The sequence below is a fragment of the Microchirus variegatus genome (assembly GCF_963457635.1).
Source record: "Microchirus variegatus genome assembly, chromosome: 8".
Taxonomy (NCBI): Eukaryota; Metazoa; Chordata; class Actinopteri; order Pleuronectiformes; family Soleidae; genus Microchirus; species Microchirus variegatus.
In genome coordinates this window covers 6929076-6946995 of record NC_139809.1, presented here as the reverse complement: position 1 = coordinate 6946995, position 17920 = coordinate 6929076, and the positions used below count along the sequence as shown (strand labels likewise).

The 17920-nt window shown below is 39.7% G+C and overlaps 1 protein-coding gene across 1 annotated transcript; it reads left to right on the top strand.

Annotated features, from left to right (window-relative positions):
- Positions 1 to 511: 511 nt before the first annotated feature.
- On the top strand, positions 512 to 10406 carry LOC310930679 (uncharacterized protein; the record flags this gene model as incomplete). The annotated part of the gene is made up of 14 exons (XM_083893721.1): positions 512 to 598; positions 923 to 1018; positions 4174 to 4299; positions 5263 to 5602; positions 5689 to 5727; positions 5841 to 6644; positions 6796 to 6831; positions 6969 to 7036; positions 7227 to 7467; positions 7597 to 7725; positions 8913 to 8956; positions 9074 to 9152; positions 10071 to 10208; positions 10296 to 10406. Coding segments are annotated over exons 2-14 (2229 nt in total), but the record flags the coding sequence as incomplete, so codon positions are not given.
- Positions 10407 to 17920: the final 7514 nt, after the last annotated feature.

Here is a 17920-nt window from a genome sequence, read left to right as displayed (position 1 = left end):
CAATACATGTATACATTCTAAAAGAGAACCAGATGAATTTTCTTCCAGGCAACACCTTCAGCATTTGGATGTTCAACCTCTGAAAGTCCCTGGAAATGAATTTAAACCCTCTCTCTTTGATTAATAACTGACTAAAAATGATGAAGCGACAAGTTGCTTTTTGTTTTGGTTTGTTAAAGATGAATGACAGACTGGACAGTGGGTTCCTCAAGCTAATTTAAAATAAAAGTGGCCTCTAGAGAATAAAAGAAGGTAGTGGCACGACAACGATTCGTTTGAAAGAGAAGAAAATACTTTCACCAGGCATAATTTAAGAATGAAGTTTAAACTCAGTGATCGGGGAGGAGACAGGAGGATATGAGGGAAAGAGCGGTCAGGATGAAGAGGAGGAGGAGGAGGAGGAGGAGGATGTGAGAGAACAAGAGCGGCGCAGAGAGGCAGGCTTTGCCTTTTCTGGTATAGTTAAACGCTACTGAAGGAACAAGCAGGAATTCTCTGTGCTGTGGAGAGGCTGAGATATAAACCAGACTGTTAAAGTTGATATATGAGCAGAGGGGAGACACTGCTGTTCATGGTCTAAACTTCAGCTACCGTTCAGGTATTGTAAACTGACAGACACCGTCTTTTACTTACTTCTTTTTTTTTTTTTTTTACACACACACACACGTCATGTTCTCAGTGATTCTTCTGTACTCTCAAGTGTTTGGAGTGATCGCACTACTTTTACGCACTGTGGGGGTTTGTTTCTTCACGTCAAACATCCCAAATATGGTGTGCCATCATCGCGAAATGAGGCTCAGCCTATATGTGGCTGTAAATCCAACTGTACATTGTCTGGGATCCTACTCTCCGAGCAATGCGATGCAAGTGTTGATGTGTTGAAGAACTGATTCTGAAGTGATCACACTTTGTAATCTTTCAGTGAGGAGAATCTTTTGGGCATCATGGACGATGACTTTGACCGACGTATGGAGCTGAGGCGGCAGAGGAGAGAGCAGATGCGCCTCGATGCTGACAAGTAAGTGAATACTTATTAATATGGACCTATGAACACGCGACAATGAACAAGAACAGGAGAATACACACTGTCACACACTATTGACGATTACTGACGAGTGAAAAATGATTCTATTCCACTGTCAAAGGACAGAGAGGAATCTCCACAAATCATTTTCAATGACAGCCGAATGGTTTTATCACAGTTTTTCACTGTCATTCAGGTGTCATTCATTTATAAACAGGATGTTGATGCCAGTAAATACGGCAGTTGCTCACAGGGAACTCAGCCAGTTTAAGTTATTCTTGACTGATTCTTGGATTATCTCACTTTTATATAGATAGATGCTCAGTGATCTGTTGTGTGTCTGCACTCTTTCATGGTAGCTGAGCAGCGACAGACAGCTTAATGAGCTTAGCTGTCATTTTTTCCTGTTAAGGAGTCAGAGAGCTAGGTGCCTTTGTCTCTTGTCCTCTGTCGCCTCACCCCACACTCACTTTAATATCACAATAGTTATAGGATATTCTAGAAGGAAAGAAATGCAGCAAAATGGAGACAATCTCTTTGTCTGATTGTTAAGTGTTGGTTCAAGAGCTACTGGAAACAATATGAATCAAACCTGAGCACAGTTGTTGAAAGTTTTTTGAACACTTATTTTTAATTTAAACTTTATTTATAGAGGTAATCTCACGGAGCTAGGTCTCTTTCACAAGAGAGACATGTTCATGACTTGCTTGTATATAGATCCATTTTTGTAAATAGCTTTTTTCGAGTATTTGTCCTATTTTTTCATTGTGCTGGGACATTAAAATGGCCTTAACTCAAGTCACTCGACTGCATCATGGTTCTTTTCTTGTTTAGAGGAGTTATTCGTTATTCCAGCTACAGTAACACATGCCTAAAATGAAGTTATAATTCATATATCTCTTGTAAATGGCTGTTTGTGAATTTAAATTAAAACCAGGTGTTACACAAATGGCAGTAAATCTAATAAACAATAATGCAGATATTTCCTCCTCCTCTTATTTTGAATTAATTTCTGGATCTGTAATCTGTAACTTGTTCTGGTGGACATGGTTGGGACACTATCCCGTGATGTCAGATGTCAGTTGAGATGTCCCCTCAGAAGAGTGTCAGTGATATCAAAAGCTTTCCTCACAGTCCTGCAAACACCAAAGTGCCAAACCAGCCTGCCTCTCTCTCACCACCCTCAAGATTCTCTGCTCCAGAGGAAACGCTGCACACTGGAATGTTTTGATCTCTTTTTCTTTTTTAAGCACAACAAAGCCTTCTCTTTGTTTCCTTCCATTTGAGAGAGGTTGTTTTTTTAGTGTTTTTTTTTAAAGTTGCTGCCCTATTTTGTTTTCCTTTTCTACAAGAAGCCCTCATCATATTCCTCTCCGTTTACATCCCTTGGGTTGCTCATCTGGAAATGTGACCAGTAAAACTTTAACAGCAGTCTCACAGGAGGCCTCTAGCTTTGGGTGGAGTGATGCTTAATTGAATTACTTCCTCTGTGATCACTTGAGGCAAACTCTGCCATTTAGTGGAACCTTTGCCTGAGGATTTGTTGGATTTCTGCCTCCTTCGGGTTTTTGTTTTTAAAGACTGAGTGGATCTGTGTGGTTCACGTCCACCTCTTCCTCTCACATCTGTTAATCATTGTGCAGCGGATTTGAGATGAGCACAGGGAAATAATACCCACGCGCTATCAATGGGCCATTTCAAGCTTTCTCCCCGCCTCATAAAGTCTGGTAATGCTTGGAAAGATACAGCCTGGCACGCTCGAGAGTCTCCCTGTGAATGTACTCACAGTTGGATAAAGGTCAGTGGCAGGAAGAGAGACAGGAGGGTAATGGTTATGCTCACTACACATTATGTAATGTTTGGACACTAAAACGATTTCTTATCTAATCATCTTTCTCCCATTCCAAACTTTTCCCCTGCCACTATTGTCTCTGGTGGTTTTTGTTCCAAGGGAGCAATTCTCGTGGAAAACTCAATTTCTTCAACGCGACATTTGGATCTTGGACACACTGTAGAGAGTGTGTTTCCTATTATTTCTCAGTTCTGTTCTCCCTCTGTTGCAGCTTCCAGTCTCAATTATACCTTTAAATGTCAGCTTGAAATCGTCTGTCTTATATCAGTGATTCACAACCTGGGGGTTGAGATGCCTTAAAGGGTCCGGAGACAAATTTGAGGTGGTCACGATACCGTTGTTATGCAAGTTGTAGTTTTGCCTTTCGTCTGATAACTGAAGCTCCTTTGGCCTCTGAAGAGTCTTTGAGATCCATGTCCACATCAAAAAAAGAGGTTTTCACTGTGTTTTCACTTTGGCCAACAAGGCGTCTTTGTATCTGGAAGTGCCATAACATTTAGAAGCTCCTTGGGGAACAGTTCTTGCCAGAAATATGTTTACTTCTACTACTACTATGCCACTCAAACAATTCGAAACTAGAAAAGCACTCGGAGAGCGCAGCCCCCACCAAGGCAGCTCAGTAACTACAAAAAAGCGATTAAAAATAGTGATAATGTCTACGGATCACACCAAAAATGTAAACACTTGTTCCTGGTCCCATTGCGGACATTTCCTGAAAATTTCATCCAAATCCGTCTGTGACTTTTCGAGTTATGTTGCAAATGGCTAAGGAGGCTAATAGCTGAAGGCTACATTAGCCTCTACTAGCACAACACTCGAATCTCTATGGTTTTGACATTCAATTGAAGCCTTTTTCAGAGATGAAGTGTGGACGATGTCCAGAAAATTGGGTCCAGAATGTTTCTGGAGTTTGTCGTTGAATGTTTGAATGTTTGGGTGAACGTTTAGCTAAAATGTGGTGATATCTGGGTCACATCAGGAAGTACACTCACTAACTTGCTCACTGTCAATTATTCTGAGCGGTTTTTGTTTCATTCTCACGCAGACATCAACCCCGGCATATTGAGATCAAGTGTAATTGCATTTACTTTCTTTTGTCTTTTCGAAGCTAACATCGATGTTCAGGTTTACTGATTAATTGTGTCGCATTAAAATAACAAGTACAAATCTATTTTCAACTCCCAGGACAATCTCAGTTTGTTCAGTATCTGATACTGTGGAATATCAGATATCTATTTGATCCATTGGCCACCACATTAGGATTTGATGTGAATGTTGTATGTGTGTGATGGTTCAGACCGGGTTGCACCAACGATGACGATGAGGAGGAAGCGCGGGAGCGAAGGCGACGTGCAAGGGAGGAGAGAAAGAAGATGAGGGACCCGGAGGAGCCTGGTACCACTGATGAAATCAACACCAACAGGTACAATATGGATGAGCCGATGAGAACCATGTACTATAATGTGGCAAAGAACAGAAACCTTCCACTGGAGATGTTCTGAACTCACCCACAATGAAGTTTTTATTTGGCAACATCATACCTTCTGTTGGGTTGTGGAACTTTGACACGGTCATGTGATGCACATGACTTTTGTGCAGCATCTGGATGCAGATAAATCATTTTGAGGAATAAGCAGGACGGAAAGAAAGAGAGACAGTGGAGAGAATTAAAGAGCACGAGCAAATCTAAACATGAGATAAAGAAATAAAGCTCTCTAAAAACCTCCCCATGACAGCATAATTGAATAAATCTTTGGCAACACATTAAACTGTACTTATTGTATAAGCCTGGTACCACTAAACAAATTAGTTCCAACAGCTATTTAAAGGAACAAAGGAGTAAAACTTACCTCATAGTACAATACTGGATTTTTCTTTTTCTGTAAGTAAAGAGAAAACAAAATTAAAAAATAAAATGACAGCCCACAATTTAATAGTGATGGTCAACTAAATGTAATATATTGACATATTATTAGTTGATTTTATCATCACAACTGACAGTTCAAACTTTCATGACTTTGCACGTTCTTCAGCGGTTTGTTTGTTTCCTGTTTGTTGTAAAAAAAAATGTGGGTGTAATGGAACTCATCTGATTTATATTGACTTGTCTTCTGTACATCACAATGATATCTTTGATGGGTGAAACTCATGTCACAGTAACGACAAGATAGGTGCCTCTCCTCATTATAGTCTTTTAATTTCACAAGAACATTTCACCCAAACCTTCTGTTTGAACTACTCTTGGTTTTGATGTCTCCTGTTGAGCCTGATGTCGGTTTGTCACACTTGATCAAACAAGAATCCTGATTTACATATTCAGCTTCAATCAAACATGCATTTCAGACTTTACCTCTTTATATAAAAGGTGATTTTCTTGCACTTACAGCGTCACAGAGACCGAGTCCTCCCCCACCACCGCCACCATTACCATTACTACCACCACCACCACCACCAGTGCTGAAGGTGCAGAAGATGATGACCAGGCTTTGTTGGATCGCCTCGCCAAGAGGGAGGAGCGGAGGCAGAAGAGAATGCAGGAGGCTCTGGAGAGACAGAAGGAGCTTGACCCCACCATCAATAGCACGGACAGCGCAGAGGAGGAGCAGTCCTCCATCAGCTGCAACCAGGAGCAGCAGACAGAAGAGGAGAAGAAGGAGGAGACATCTGTCCAGGAGGAGGTGGCAGAGGTTGACGTGAAGACCTGGAACCAGGAGGAAGATAAGCAGGTAAGACGAGAAAGTAAAGATGATTTTTTAAACTTTTTTCTGAAGGAAAATTATGTTCAGAATAGTGAGTTTGTTTGTTTTTACAGGAATCTGTTGAGGATTCAACACCAACCACAACAAATGAGGTATGATTTCACATTTGAGCTTTCAACCTAACTTTCTCCTCAAGAAAATTATATAAAAAAAAGAAGAACTATATTAAAAATATAATATTAAAAAAAAACATGTTCTATTACAGGAGGAGACTGAGGCTGCAGTGACAGAAGAAGATGGAGATCATGGTAAACCAGATGCTGCTGAGGAAGCTGTTCCTGATTTAGATGAGGATAAAGAAGAGAGGAAGAGGAAAGAAGAAGAAGAAGAAGAAGAAGAAGAAGAGAGACAGCAACAAGAACTGGAAGAAAAACAGAGGATAGAAGACGTGGAGCGGCAACAGGTGGAAATGGAGGAAAAGCTGAAGAGAGAGGAAGAAGAAAGGCAGCTGAAGGAGGAGGAGGAAAGAAAGAAGAAGGAACAAGAGGAAGCGGAGCAAAAACTAATGGAAGAGAGACTGAGGAAGGAGGAAGAGGAGGAAAAACAGAAAAGGGAGATGGAGGAGGCACAGAGTAAAGGGGAGGAAGAAAAACGGCAAAAGGAGTTAGAGGAGCAACTGAAAAAGGAAGAGGAGGAAAAGCTAAAGAAGGAGATGGAGGAACAGAAGAAGAAAGAAGAAGAGGAAAGACAGAAAGGGGAATTGGAGGGGCGACTGAAAAAAGAGGAGGAGGAAAGATTAAAAAAAGAGATGGAGGAGAAAAAGAGGAAAGAAGAGGAGGAAAAACAGAGAAGGCAACTGGAGGAGAAAAAGAAAAAGGAAGAGGAAGAGAGCAAGAGGAAGAAGGAGCTGGAGGAAAAGAAAAAGAAAGAGGAGGAGAGACGGAAAAAGGAAATGGAGGAAAAGAAGAGGGAGGAGGAGGAGAAGCGGAAAAAAGAGGCTGAAAAGAAAAAGGAGGAAGAGGAAAAGCGTAAAAAGAGAGATATGGAAGAAAAAAAGAAGAAGGATGAGGTATTGATGTGAGACTTTTCACCAGTGACAGTGTTTATCTTTCTTTTAAATTCAGTCTCATATTTTTTCTAATTATAATATTGTAATTTTAATTAATTCATTATTGAATTATTTAGTTTAATTTTGTTCTCTTTTTGACTTGTTTTTTAAGGAAGAAAAGCAAAAAAGATTTGGATTCAAAGAAAAGGTAAAACGCTAACTCTAGCCTCACTAGCTAACAACTATTGTTAGCCATATTGTTAGCTACTACGGCTAACAACATTAAAGATGTACAATGCTTTCACATGTTTGTCTTTCTTCTTTTTTTTTCTTTTTTTTACTAAGAATGAACCGGCTAAACAGAATGGAGCCTTGCTTGAGAATAAACTTAAGAAAACAGAGAAGACAACAAGGTAAATATTCCTTATTAGTAATGAGTGATTTCTTCTAAAAACATTAATTAGTGTTAGCTGAAAGTGTTAGCTAACTGACAGAAAAAACAACCTATAATCAAAGATTTAATATAATGTGATGTAATGTGTTTATCAATGTATTCATATATACATGTACATAAACATAATAACATGTATATGTCATGGACAGCGCTGCGTCCACTAAGGCAGACGACGTGGAGCGACAGGAGGCTGAGCGTAAACTGCAGGAGCTGAAGCGTCGGCGAAACAACGCCGACAGCGAAGAGATTGAGAAGATGAAGCAGAAGCAGCATGACGCTGAGGCTGAGCTGGAGGGGCTGAAGAGGAAGAGAGAGGAGAGGAGGAAGATCCTGGAGGAGGAGGAGAGACAGAAGAAGCAGGAGCTGGAGGACAAGAAAGCCAAAGATCAGGTGAGGATGGACTTCAGGATGGATTTTGTAGACAAGTCAAATATTTCAAGTTCAGGAATCAGAGAGTGAGTCTCAGTGTTTGTGTGTTTGGAGGCAGTGACAATTATTTGACTGTTGCATTTGTCACAGGAGGAGAGGAAGAGGCTGAAGGAGGAGATAGAGAAGAGGAGGGCGGAGGCTGCGGAGAAAAAGAAACTGCAGGAGGAGGACACCACGAAACAACCTGCCTTCACCATCTCTCCCAAAGGCTCCTCCAAGGTGACTTTTTCATCACAGTGAAGAAAATAATGTCTCACCTTTCTGTCTTTGATATTTCCTTTACAGGCAAAAACATTTGGATTTTTGTTTGTGATGCATGTTGTGATATTTCCAACGACCCCAGAACACTTTCACGACTTTCCTCGGTCGTCTTCCCTATAAGCACAAAGCATTCATCATGTTTATAAAAGGCATGCAACAGTTTAACTGTGCGGGTTTCCACACACAACGTCTCACATTCACAGGGCTATAAAAACAGCAGTTCTGCAGAAAGTCAACAGCTCACACTGTGTCAAAGGCCAAGGAGAAGAACTGTCTTTTAAAACAAGCTTTAAAAACAGGAAGTGAACAGAGCCTGTCTAATGTTGATAGGAAACTCATACTATGGCCATGAAAGCCCAGTCCTCTCTGAGTTTCAGCCTAGTTTTGGCTCTGATAGAACAACATTTCATAATAATTTATTGTTTTTATTTCCAACATGTTTCCCATTTCAGTTTTGTCCATTCCACTACAGTAAGCAGGTAAATGTCCAGCTTCAATCTTTATGCAGTTCACTCTCATATTCCAGATTAGATTTACTTCCTGTGTTACTAGTTATGGAGTCATCCACAGAGAGTGGGATTTTAATCATGCCTTAGCTAATATGGCAGGTTTCAATCAGAGGAAAAGAAGTAAATGTTATCAGATTCTCCCTGATGTCTCTTCAGTGGTCAAACGTGTTTTCCTGTCAGATGATCCTAAAATTTTTTGATTGAAGCCACATGCTGATGAGATGAAAAATGTAGAACACATGCCTTTGGTCGGGGCTGTATTTAAATGTGGCGCTAATGGAATAAGACAGATCTTTTTGAGGAATGTGTGAACATGTTTGTCTTTTCACCTCAAGTATGGGAAGCATCATTTCTTCTCAACAGTATTTCTCAGTCCCTCGTTCAGATAAGTGTGTGTTTGTGCTGTGTGTGTGTGTGTGTGTACTTGTCTTTGTTGCCTTTTTAGGACCATTCTGGCATAAACAGTCCTGGTCCTAATACGGCAGAAGCTCATTTCTGAAGAACTGGTTGTTTAGGTCGTGTGTGTATGTGTGTGTGTATTCTTGCATAGTCCAACTCAAACAAATACAACTTTACATGTGCATCTCAGTGACAGAGCAGTGTTTAACTTTAAATCTGCTCTTTTGTTCTGTACAGATCGGGCAGAAGGCAGAATTCTTGAGCAAATCGGCCCAGAAAAGGTGAGCCACAAAAGATAATTTTGCTGTATTGTACTTAAAAAAGATATAAGGCAACCTAACTGAATGATGCAGGTAAATGTTGATTTGCCACATTAATGTCCATGGTGATTCTTGTAGCACTGCAGCCAGAGTGTCTCACACTCCGATCGTATCCAAGATAGGCAACAGACTGGAACAGTACACTTCTGCCATCCAGGTGAGATCATTATTCAATCATTTTACAAAAACATAACTGTAAACTTTATTACAAATGTAGGCCAGCACCCAAAATACTCTAATAAGTTAGAGCACTAATGTATATTCAGCCATGTATGTAAGTATCTAATATCACATCATATTTATACAGCACTTTTCTTGTGCTAACAATCAAAATCGACAAAAAACTAAAAGTAAGGTGAATGCAAAGTGTTTAACAAGAAGTGGAAATTAGTAAAGGATAGTTAAAAACAAAATTAAATTAAAGGTGCGTTATATAATAAATCTAAAGCAACTGGCCATAAAATCCTCCTAATATGTCACAGAGACTCAGGAATAATGTTCATATAACAAACTGAACTCACCAACAACAACAGTACAGCCAAAATATTCGCATTTAAAAAAAATCTTTTGCAGACTGCAAATCATGTTTATGTTTTGAAATCATGTTTTGGCATGTGGCGCCACCTACCGCCGTCTACCAATCATTGCAGTCAGTAGAGTCTCGGCTGCTGAGCAACCACGGGTTGCCAGATACGTCAGAAAACGAAACCTGAAAGACCTTGGTATTTTGAATTTGAGCATAGTAACCGCTTTTGGCCACATTCTTACATATGGCGCCTTTAAGTTTCAAAAATAAGTGAAAGTTAAAAACAAATCACATAAGAACAAATAAGAATGACATATAGGGGTGAATTACTACTACTACTAATAACAATAGCAATGCAGTTTTTGGATTAAAAAACAAAAAAAACTAAGTCGTATCAGAAGTGTTTTCAGTAAAATGCATTGCAACTTATTTTATTTCTATTTAATGTACTGCTTTTGTCAATGAAATACCACAGAAGTAAGTAAAGTAACATGACATGGAAATAGTCCAGATAAGGGCTATAACATTGTTTTCTCTTTGTCTCCACAGGGAAATAAAGACCCCAAATCTCCCAAGTCTCCAATGGCAGACATTCCTACAGGAGGCACACGCAGCATCAAGAGCATGTGGGAGAAGGGCAACATTGGCAACACCTCTGAAAGTCCAGCTCCTGCCAATAACTTGAAGGTTTAAAAAAAAAAAAAAAAAAAAAAACATATGACGAGTTTACTGACAGAGTATGTGATTAAGTATTTGAGATCTTTCTTTTCTCAGGATGTGGCTGGTGTTAAAGGAAGCGTTTCTGGACGTGTTAACAGCTGGATGACAAAGCCTGCAGAGCCAGAGAAGATAACACCTGCACCAGCAGCAGCAGCACCTACGCCTACACCTGCACCTGCACCTGCACCTGCACCTGCACCAGCAGCAGCATCACCAGCACCAGCAGCAGCACCAGCCGCAGCAAAGCCAGCAGTAAGACCTGAGAAATCCTTGCTTTCATCACACAAACCGCTGTGAATTTGACACCAATGTCACTGTAACACAGTAATCCCTTGATATTCTGTCCATGCTAATGTTCTCATTTGCACATCAACATGCCAGTCCTTTGTTGGCTGCAGCTTTTATGTCTAAACTCTGAGTGGACAGTTGTCACTGTCTGGAGTGTAGTGACACCGCATGGACAGTTTGCTTCACAGCATCTGCAAAAAAAGCACAAACAAACAAAGCAGATGCTGTCGCCATTCCCATTCCATAACCCTCCAAAGGCTGTGAATGAATGCTGCATTAAAGCATGAACCCATTTAAGAATAAAGAACTGATGTAGAATTCTATTACAAAGCATTGTTGCTGATAAATATCCAACCACAACAATCAGAGAATTAGAAAGAAATATCATTGTCTTGCACTGCCATTTCTACATGAGTCAATGAGCCAGGAATTTCCTGTGACATCATGTTAAATAACAATATATTGTATTTTTGTCTCTCTGTGGCTCCATTATCAAAATGACCTTCAGGAAAAGAAAAAAGGTCATGTCCCTTCTCATTTTTCACTGACCAAACAAACAAACAAACCAGTACATGTAAATATTATAAGTTAGTTTACTATGATATGAGGTCATTAATAGATGGCTGCTCGGGGTTGACACTGTGTCCTTTCTTAAAGTAGGACACCAGCTGCTAATCCCACCGTGTCTTCTGGAGACACCTCACTATGTCCATAAGCAGTAGCATTGCTGGACGAAGTGTGACATTGTTCTAAAGCGACAATTACGACTGAGATATCTTTAGTGTGAAATGTCATGGCCAGAGAAGAGGTTGTGACCTTGCCTTTTAACTTTTACATCAACACTTCCCCCTAACGGGATGAGGCTGCACAGCAGCCTGGTGCATATCTGTATTCTTCTCTGTGTGTTCTTTTCTTTATATTCACTTTCTTTTGCCTTTATTTCTTCTCTGCCAATGCACTCACTTCTTTTCAGCTTTTCTCACTCAAACTTTTCCTGCTCTTCCTTGTCCGTTCTTCAGATCAATAAAGGTACAACCATGCATCCCACTACAGAATTATCACTTAATAATGCCCAGTATAATTTGAATGACAGTATTTTTATTTGGCTGTTTTCATTTGATATTATTTCTGATGAAGATGTCACAAAAATATGATGAGTTTAGTAAAAATACCACACATTTATTTACATCAGTATAAAATAAAATAAAAATAAATAATTTACTTTTGTTTTAATGCTGCAAGTACATTTAGCTTAGTATACAATCTCACTTCATGATTTTTACTTCACATATCTTGGACCGTGTGGGCTTAAAGATGCATGGTTATTGTTTGTTTGTGACAGGAAATGAAACCAGGTGATGTTGGAAACAAGCGTGGCATGTGGGAAACGAAGAAGACCAGCGCACCTGCCAAGGTAACATATACTGTACACGTCTCCTCTACCGTATGAATCAGTATATTAAAGGACTGATATTATGAACTTATCCTGTTTATTTGTTCCATTCAGTTTATCAAATAATTGGCGGAAGCAGGTAACGCTCAGTGCATGCTCCACCAGGCACGGTGTGACTGATGTTTACACTGCATATGAATGACGTTTTTTTGATGCTTTTGTTTCTTAGTTCAGTCAGTTCAACTTTGAGCAAATTCTGGTTCTATCCAGTTTTGTGGCAGATGTATTAACTGGGGAAAAGGTCAGGACAGGTCGCCAGTCTATCACAGGGCCACATGGAGACAAACAACCATCCTACGGTCAATTTCCAATGTCCAATTTGCCTAATCCCCAAATCTGCATGTTTTTGGACTGTGGGAGGATACCAGAGAACCAAGTGGATTTTTAATATCCCACTCATCAACATACTGTAATATAAACTTTATTATCTAGATTCTTCCCAGTTCCCAGACTGGCCTCGTGGACAAAAATAGTTTTCCTTGGCTCTTGATGTGCTTGTTCCTTTCGGAACATGGATTACTTTGAAACTGTGTGATTTATACCTTGTTGTTGTTGTTGTTGCTGCTCTGTGCACAGCTTTCCCTGACAATACTGTATATGAGCTGCGTTTGCAGTGAGAACATGACGGTCAAGTGCATGTGGTTACGTGTGAATACTGATGTGTTTACCCCAATAAAAAGTTTTTTTTACATGAGGGGTTCTTACACTACAAATAATAAGTCTGTGTTACTGTGTGGGCCAGTGGTATCCTCAAGATTTTCATCTTGGATTCCCATTCACAAGCTGTTTTTACTGAGGTCCACACACCTAAACAAAAAATGAAGCCCATAATAATCAGCGGATTTGTTTCAACACAATCAGCTGTTTTCATTCAGCATTACTTAATACACTGTCCACATGTTTTGACTTATTCCCCCAATTTTTTCATCATATTTTTCTCTCACGCCTTCTTGTTTGCAGTTGCCAGGTGGAGTGAAGAGCAAGTTTTTCACAAATGGTGAGTTTAAACACAGACCACATACATTTATGAAATACAACCATTTTTACACTTTATGAGAATTAGCAGCCCCTTGACCAGCTGCAATACAAAAGTCAAATTAACTTTTTAATGCAAATATAAGAGTGAAACATGTGCAAGTGTAATCAACAAAAAAAAACTAAATTTATACATGTTATACTCAGGCTTCAGATGTATAAGGGTTTTGGGGCTACATTACATAAAAACATGATCATTTTAACTTAGGAAACTTTTTTATGGATCTCAAAGCAGTGTGTCATGGACCCCCATGAGGCACTCAGGCCCCCATTTGATAACCACTGACTACCATCCATTGTCTACCACATTATCCTCCACATGAGGGTCGCAGGTCACTGGAGCCAATCCCAGCAGACACAGGGCGGGAGGACTTACAGAAATACTTTATCCACCATTGACAATAATTGTTTACATGCTACACGTTAAACAAGGATTTGTCCTGATATGTCCTGGGGGTGGGAGGGGGACGTAGAATTTAGTAGTGCCGTCTCTGTCCTTCAAACTATTGCCCGGGGGTGAGGGAAACATGGCGAGACAGATTTACAGCTCTCTGTGGACTCCTAACTACAACCCACCAGCGTTCCTTTGTGCCAAAGTAGCTGCTCACTGTAAATCAAATCTGCTGCGGGAGATGTTTGGGCAGGCACTCAGCTCTGTGGCAATATGGTCTATATTTAAAAAGAAAAAAAAAACACCCTCACCCTGACCTTGTCTCCCAGTATCACTTCCAGACTCCTGAGATTGCTGTAGTGACTTTGCCTTGCACTGTTCACCCAGTGGCACCTGGGCTGCCCGGTGTCACTGAGCTGGGAGGCATACCACAGTGCAGCTGCTTGATTTTCACATTACAGCTGAATGCTGGGGAGGATTACTCACAGTTTAAGCGGCAAATCTGGCTCTATCGAGGGGGGGGGGGCTTATTCACTCAGTGTTAAAGATAAAGACCTACCATGATACCAGCCAGGAAGAATACCTTCACCACGCAAAAATATGTTAAAATTCACGGATATTGGTGTTATTCTTCGTTGAGATCAAAAGTCACATTCCCTCTGACTTCACGCCCCGCCTGCTTCAGCCACAATGTGAACAATAGGAGTGGAAAAGTGTTTTGTCAAGTGTCAAACCTGATCCTAAATAACCAACCCGACTTGCTTCTTCATCAGAAATAGACCTGAACGATGAAGTAAAGGGCAAATGACAAAGTTACGGCTTTCAATCACACAATGACATGTCGGCAACATGAGGGCTGTCACACACACACACACACACACCCACACACACACACACATTTGAATATATCAGTGAAGTGCCTAAACCAGGTCTTAACCCCGAAAAAGCACAGCCCCACACTCTTAGAAATAAGGGTTCCAAAAGAGTTCTTCTACAAGGCCTGATGTTCTACCTGGAACCATTGGCTTCTGAATAACCCTTTCCTGAAGAAAGGCTTTTTCAAGGGTTCTTGGTAACACTAATGTTCCAGTAAGAACCATTTTGATCCAGAGAAACCTTTAAAATCCCTTTCCTGAATAAAGGGTTTTAAAAGGGTTCTTGGTGGAACCTTCCAAAAGGGTTCCAAAAAGGTTCTACCTGGAGCCAAAAAGGGTTCTCCTATGAGGACAAGCCAAAGAACCTTATATGGTTCTACTTAGCACATGTATAAGAGTGCACAAGGTCAACATGACCTCACAAAGATAGGTTTGTACGTTTTTTGGACCTCATAAAGATATAAATACAAGTACAGACACCTACCTACCTAAACAAAGGAGAACCCTTTTTGGCTCCAGGTAGAACATTTTATAAAAGTTCCACCTGGAACCCTTTTGGAGGGTTCCACCAAGAACCCTTTTTAAAACCCTTTATTCAGGAAAGGGGTTTTAAAGGGTTCTCGGGATCCAAATGGTTCTTACTGGAACCATTAGTGTTACCAAGAACCCTTAGAAAACCCTTTCTTCGGGAAAGGGTTTTTCAGAAGCAAATGGTTCCAGGTAGAACATCAGCTCTTGTGGAAGGACCCTTTTGGAACCCTTATTTTTAAGAGTGTACATAGGTTTGCGTAACTATTCTTCTCAGGACACTGCATTAAAGCCTCATCTGAAAACTTGTCAATGTTATGAAACCAGGTGATGTTAAATGAGGTTGTGCCTTATTAGAACCAGGTTTTGTTCCCTGGTCAGTGTTTATGCCAGAAAAGATCCTCAAGAGATAATAAAAACAAGCACACACAGACTCATGGATTGATAAATCTTTGCTGTGTCTCTTTCTATATCAGCAGGTGTAAGACCTTACCACTAACATCCTCATTGAAATGAAACAGTCCCCGACCCAACACAAGCCTCTGCTACTGTCCTTGCGTCCATTTCCCCTCAACACGCCTGCAGCTCACACCATAATGAGGAGGAAGAGACGAGTGCAGGTTTTTTTCCTCCCTGGCTTTCCTGCATTTTCAGTAAAAAAATATATATTCATCATGTGTATCCATCTGATTTTACTTGATTTATTTGTTTGAACTCATAAAAATATGAAGAACCAGAAAATTATTAGTCCTGATTTGTCTCCAACTTTAAACAGGACTGTAAGTACAACAGTCAGCAAAATAGTCCAAATTCTGACTCAGTATAAGCCTTGTAAATATTTATAGTTAACACTTTCTAATGAGGGACTCTTTAGCAAAGATTTATAAAATATAAATTGTACCTTTTGCTGTGGCTTTATAGATCTGTTAGTACTCATTAATAAGAACTACTTTGCTGTTGCCTCTTCCTGGCCAATCACACAATCCTTAAAAATGACTTAAGTGGTTCATATATAATTTACCAATGCACTATAGATTAATCATTAAAAAAACAAACTACTGAATTGTTTGTTGTTGTGGTGGGAGTTGTGTGCAGATAATTCATAGTTCCCAGAGGATGAAGCCAACAGACTTTGATGATCCTGGAGTTTTCCTCTGGCGCCACCATCAGGGTGGATATTTAAAACTTAACGGCTGGATCACTATGTTGCAGAGATTCATGTCATTCATTATCATGATTATTTGAAACCTAAAATCTGTTCTCTTTGTTTGACCTACATCTGATTTATACAGTGCAGCAGTTCATCAAAATAAATGACATTATTATTTAATGTAAGTAAATCACACACCAAAGAGAATCCACTCTTAAGTATCTATCGTCAAATTACGCACCACTACCACTGCAGTTTATTTTTGCATTCCAGTCATGGTCAATAATTCCTGACAATAATAACTTTCGATGTCAGCCTGGTGTTTTCACTGCATGAGCTGAATCCTGACTAAAATGTATTGTGAGTCCTTCAGCATATGTGTTGGTTTGAATGCTTGAACATGTTATTATTATTATTATTATTATTATTATTTTTGCTTGCTTCTGCAATAACTAAATAAAAAAATAAAAAAAGGAAAAAGGTTGTGTTTGAGTTTCCTTTATTTTTTTTTACATATTGGGGGGTAAAATTATGTAGTGTTGAAAGCTGAGTGGCTGCTGAAATATGTGACATTTTACCATGACATGAATGAATGTACCTGTTATGTTTGTGTGAGTGTGTGTGAGAGACTCCGTTGTCTAACAATAGACTGACTGACCATAGGGTGCTTCAATCACATGTGTATTATGGGCTGGACTATGTATCCTTGATGCTCGATCTGTTTGTGAAACTCAAGGAGCTGAAGTTCATCTCTGAGCTCCCTCTGTCTGGGTCACAGGTAAGAACGCTCTCGTGTCACTACTTTAAATCAAAGTAAATCTACTTTACGTCTGGAATCTACAAGTTGCAGATGACTACTTATTATTATTATTACTGTAGGTGTCATTTTGTAATTAAGCCACTATCAATGAAAAATGTCTTCACACCCTTTTTGTCTGGTGAAGCTGGAAAACCTTGACTTGACTAAACTCTGAACCAAATGTGACTGACTTACTAACCCAGAGATGATTATATATTTTATATACCATGTATTTCAGTTACATGCAGTACAAGTACATGACATCCTTTAAAAGCTTATTAGTTAAAGGTGCCATATGTAAGAATGTGGCCAAAAACGGTTACTACATTCAAATTCAAAATACAGAGGTCTTTTAAGGTTAAGTTTTTGACGTAACTGGCATCCCGTGGTTGCTCGGCAGCTGAGACTCTACTGACTGCAATGATTGGTAGACGGCGGTAGGTGGCGCCACATGTCAAAACATGATTTCAAAACGTAAACATGATTTGCAGTCTGCAAAATATTTTTTTTTATGCAAATATTTTGGCTGTACTGTTGTTGTTGGTGAGTTCAGTTTGTTATATGAACATTATTCCTGAATATCTGTGACATATTAGGAGGATTTTATGGCCAGTTGCTTTAGATTTATTACATAATGCACCTTTAATAGGGGAAAAAAAACTCCTGCAGGAGCAACAGATGGGACAGCGTAATGTTTTTTTTTGTTCTGCATTAGTTGGCAAATGTCTCACACGTAATAAGCATTTAATATGAGTATTGTCCATCCATGACTTTGCACCTGTCGGTACGTGAAAAGATAAAAATACAGCGGCCACAGTGAGCTCAGATATTTGGCCGAGTGTAAAAATGTGCTGCGTGAGCGTGAGTCGTCTCAAACTCTTCTGTGTCGTTTATGATCAGAAATGTCTGCCGCTCTAAAAATAGACTAATAGGGATCCATTTTGCAGGGCTCCATCCATAAGAAAATGTCTGACACAGAGGAAGTGGATGAGGTCGTGGAGGAGCAAGTTCAGTATGTACTGTTTTGTTTTTTTAATGGTGTTGTTTTCATTCCTATATCAATGATAATAAAAGTGTTTTTCTTTTGTCAATGGTGCTGCTGAAGGGAGGAAGAAGGTAAGAAACCCTGCTCATGTTTTTAAAACACGTCATTTCTAAAC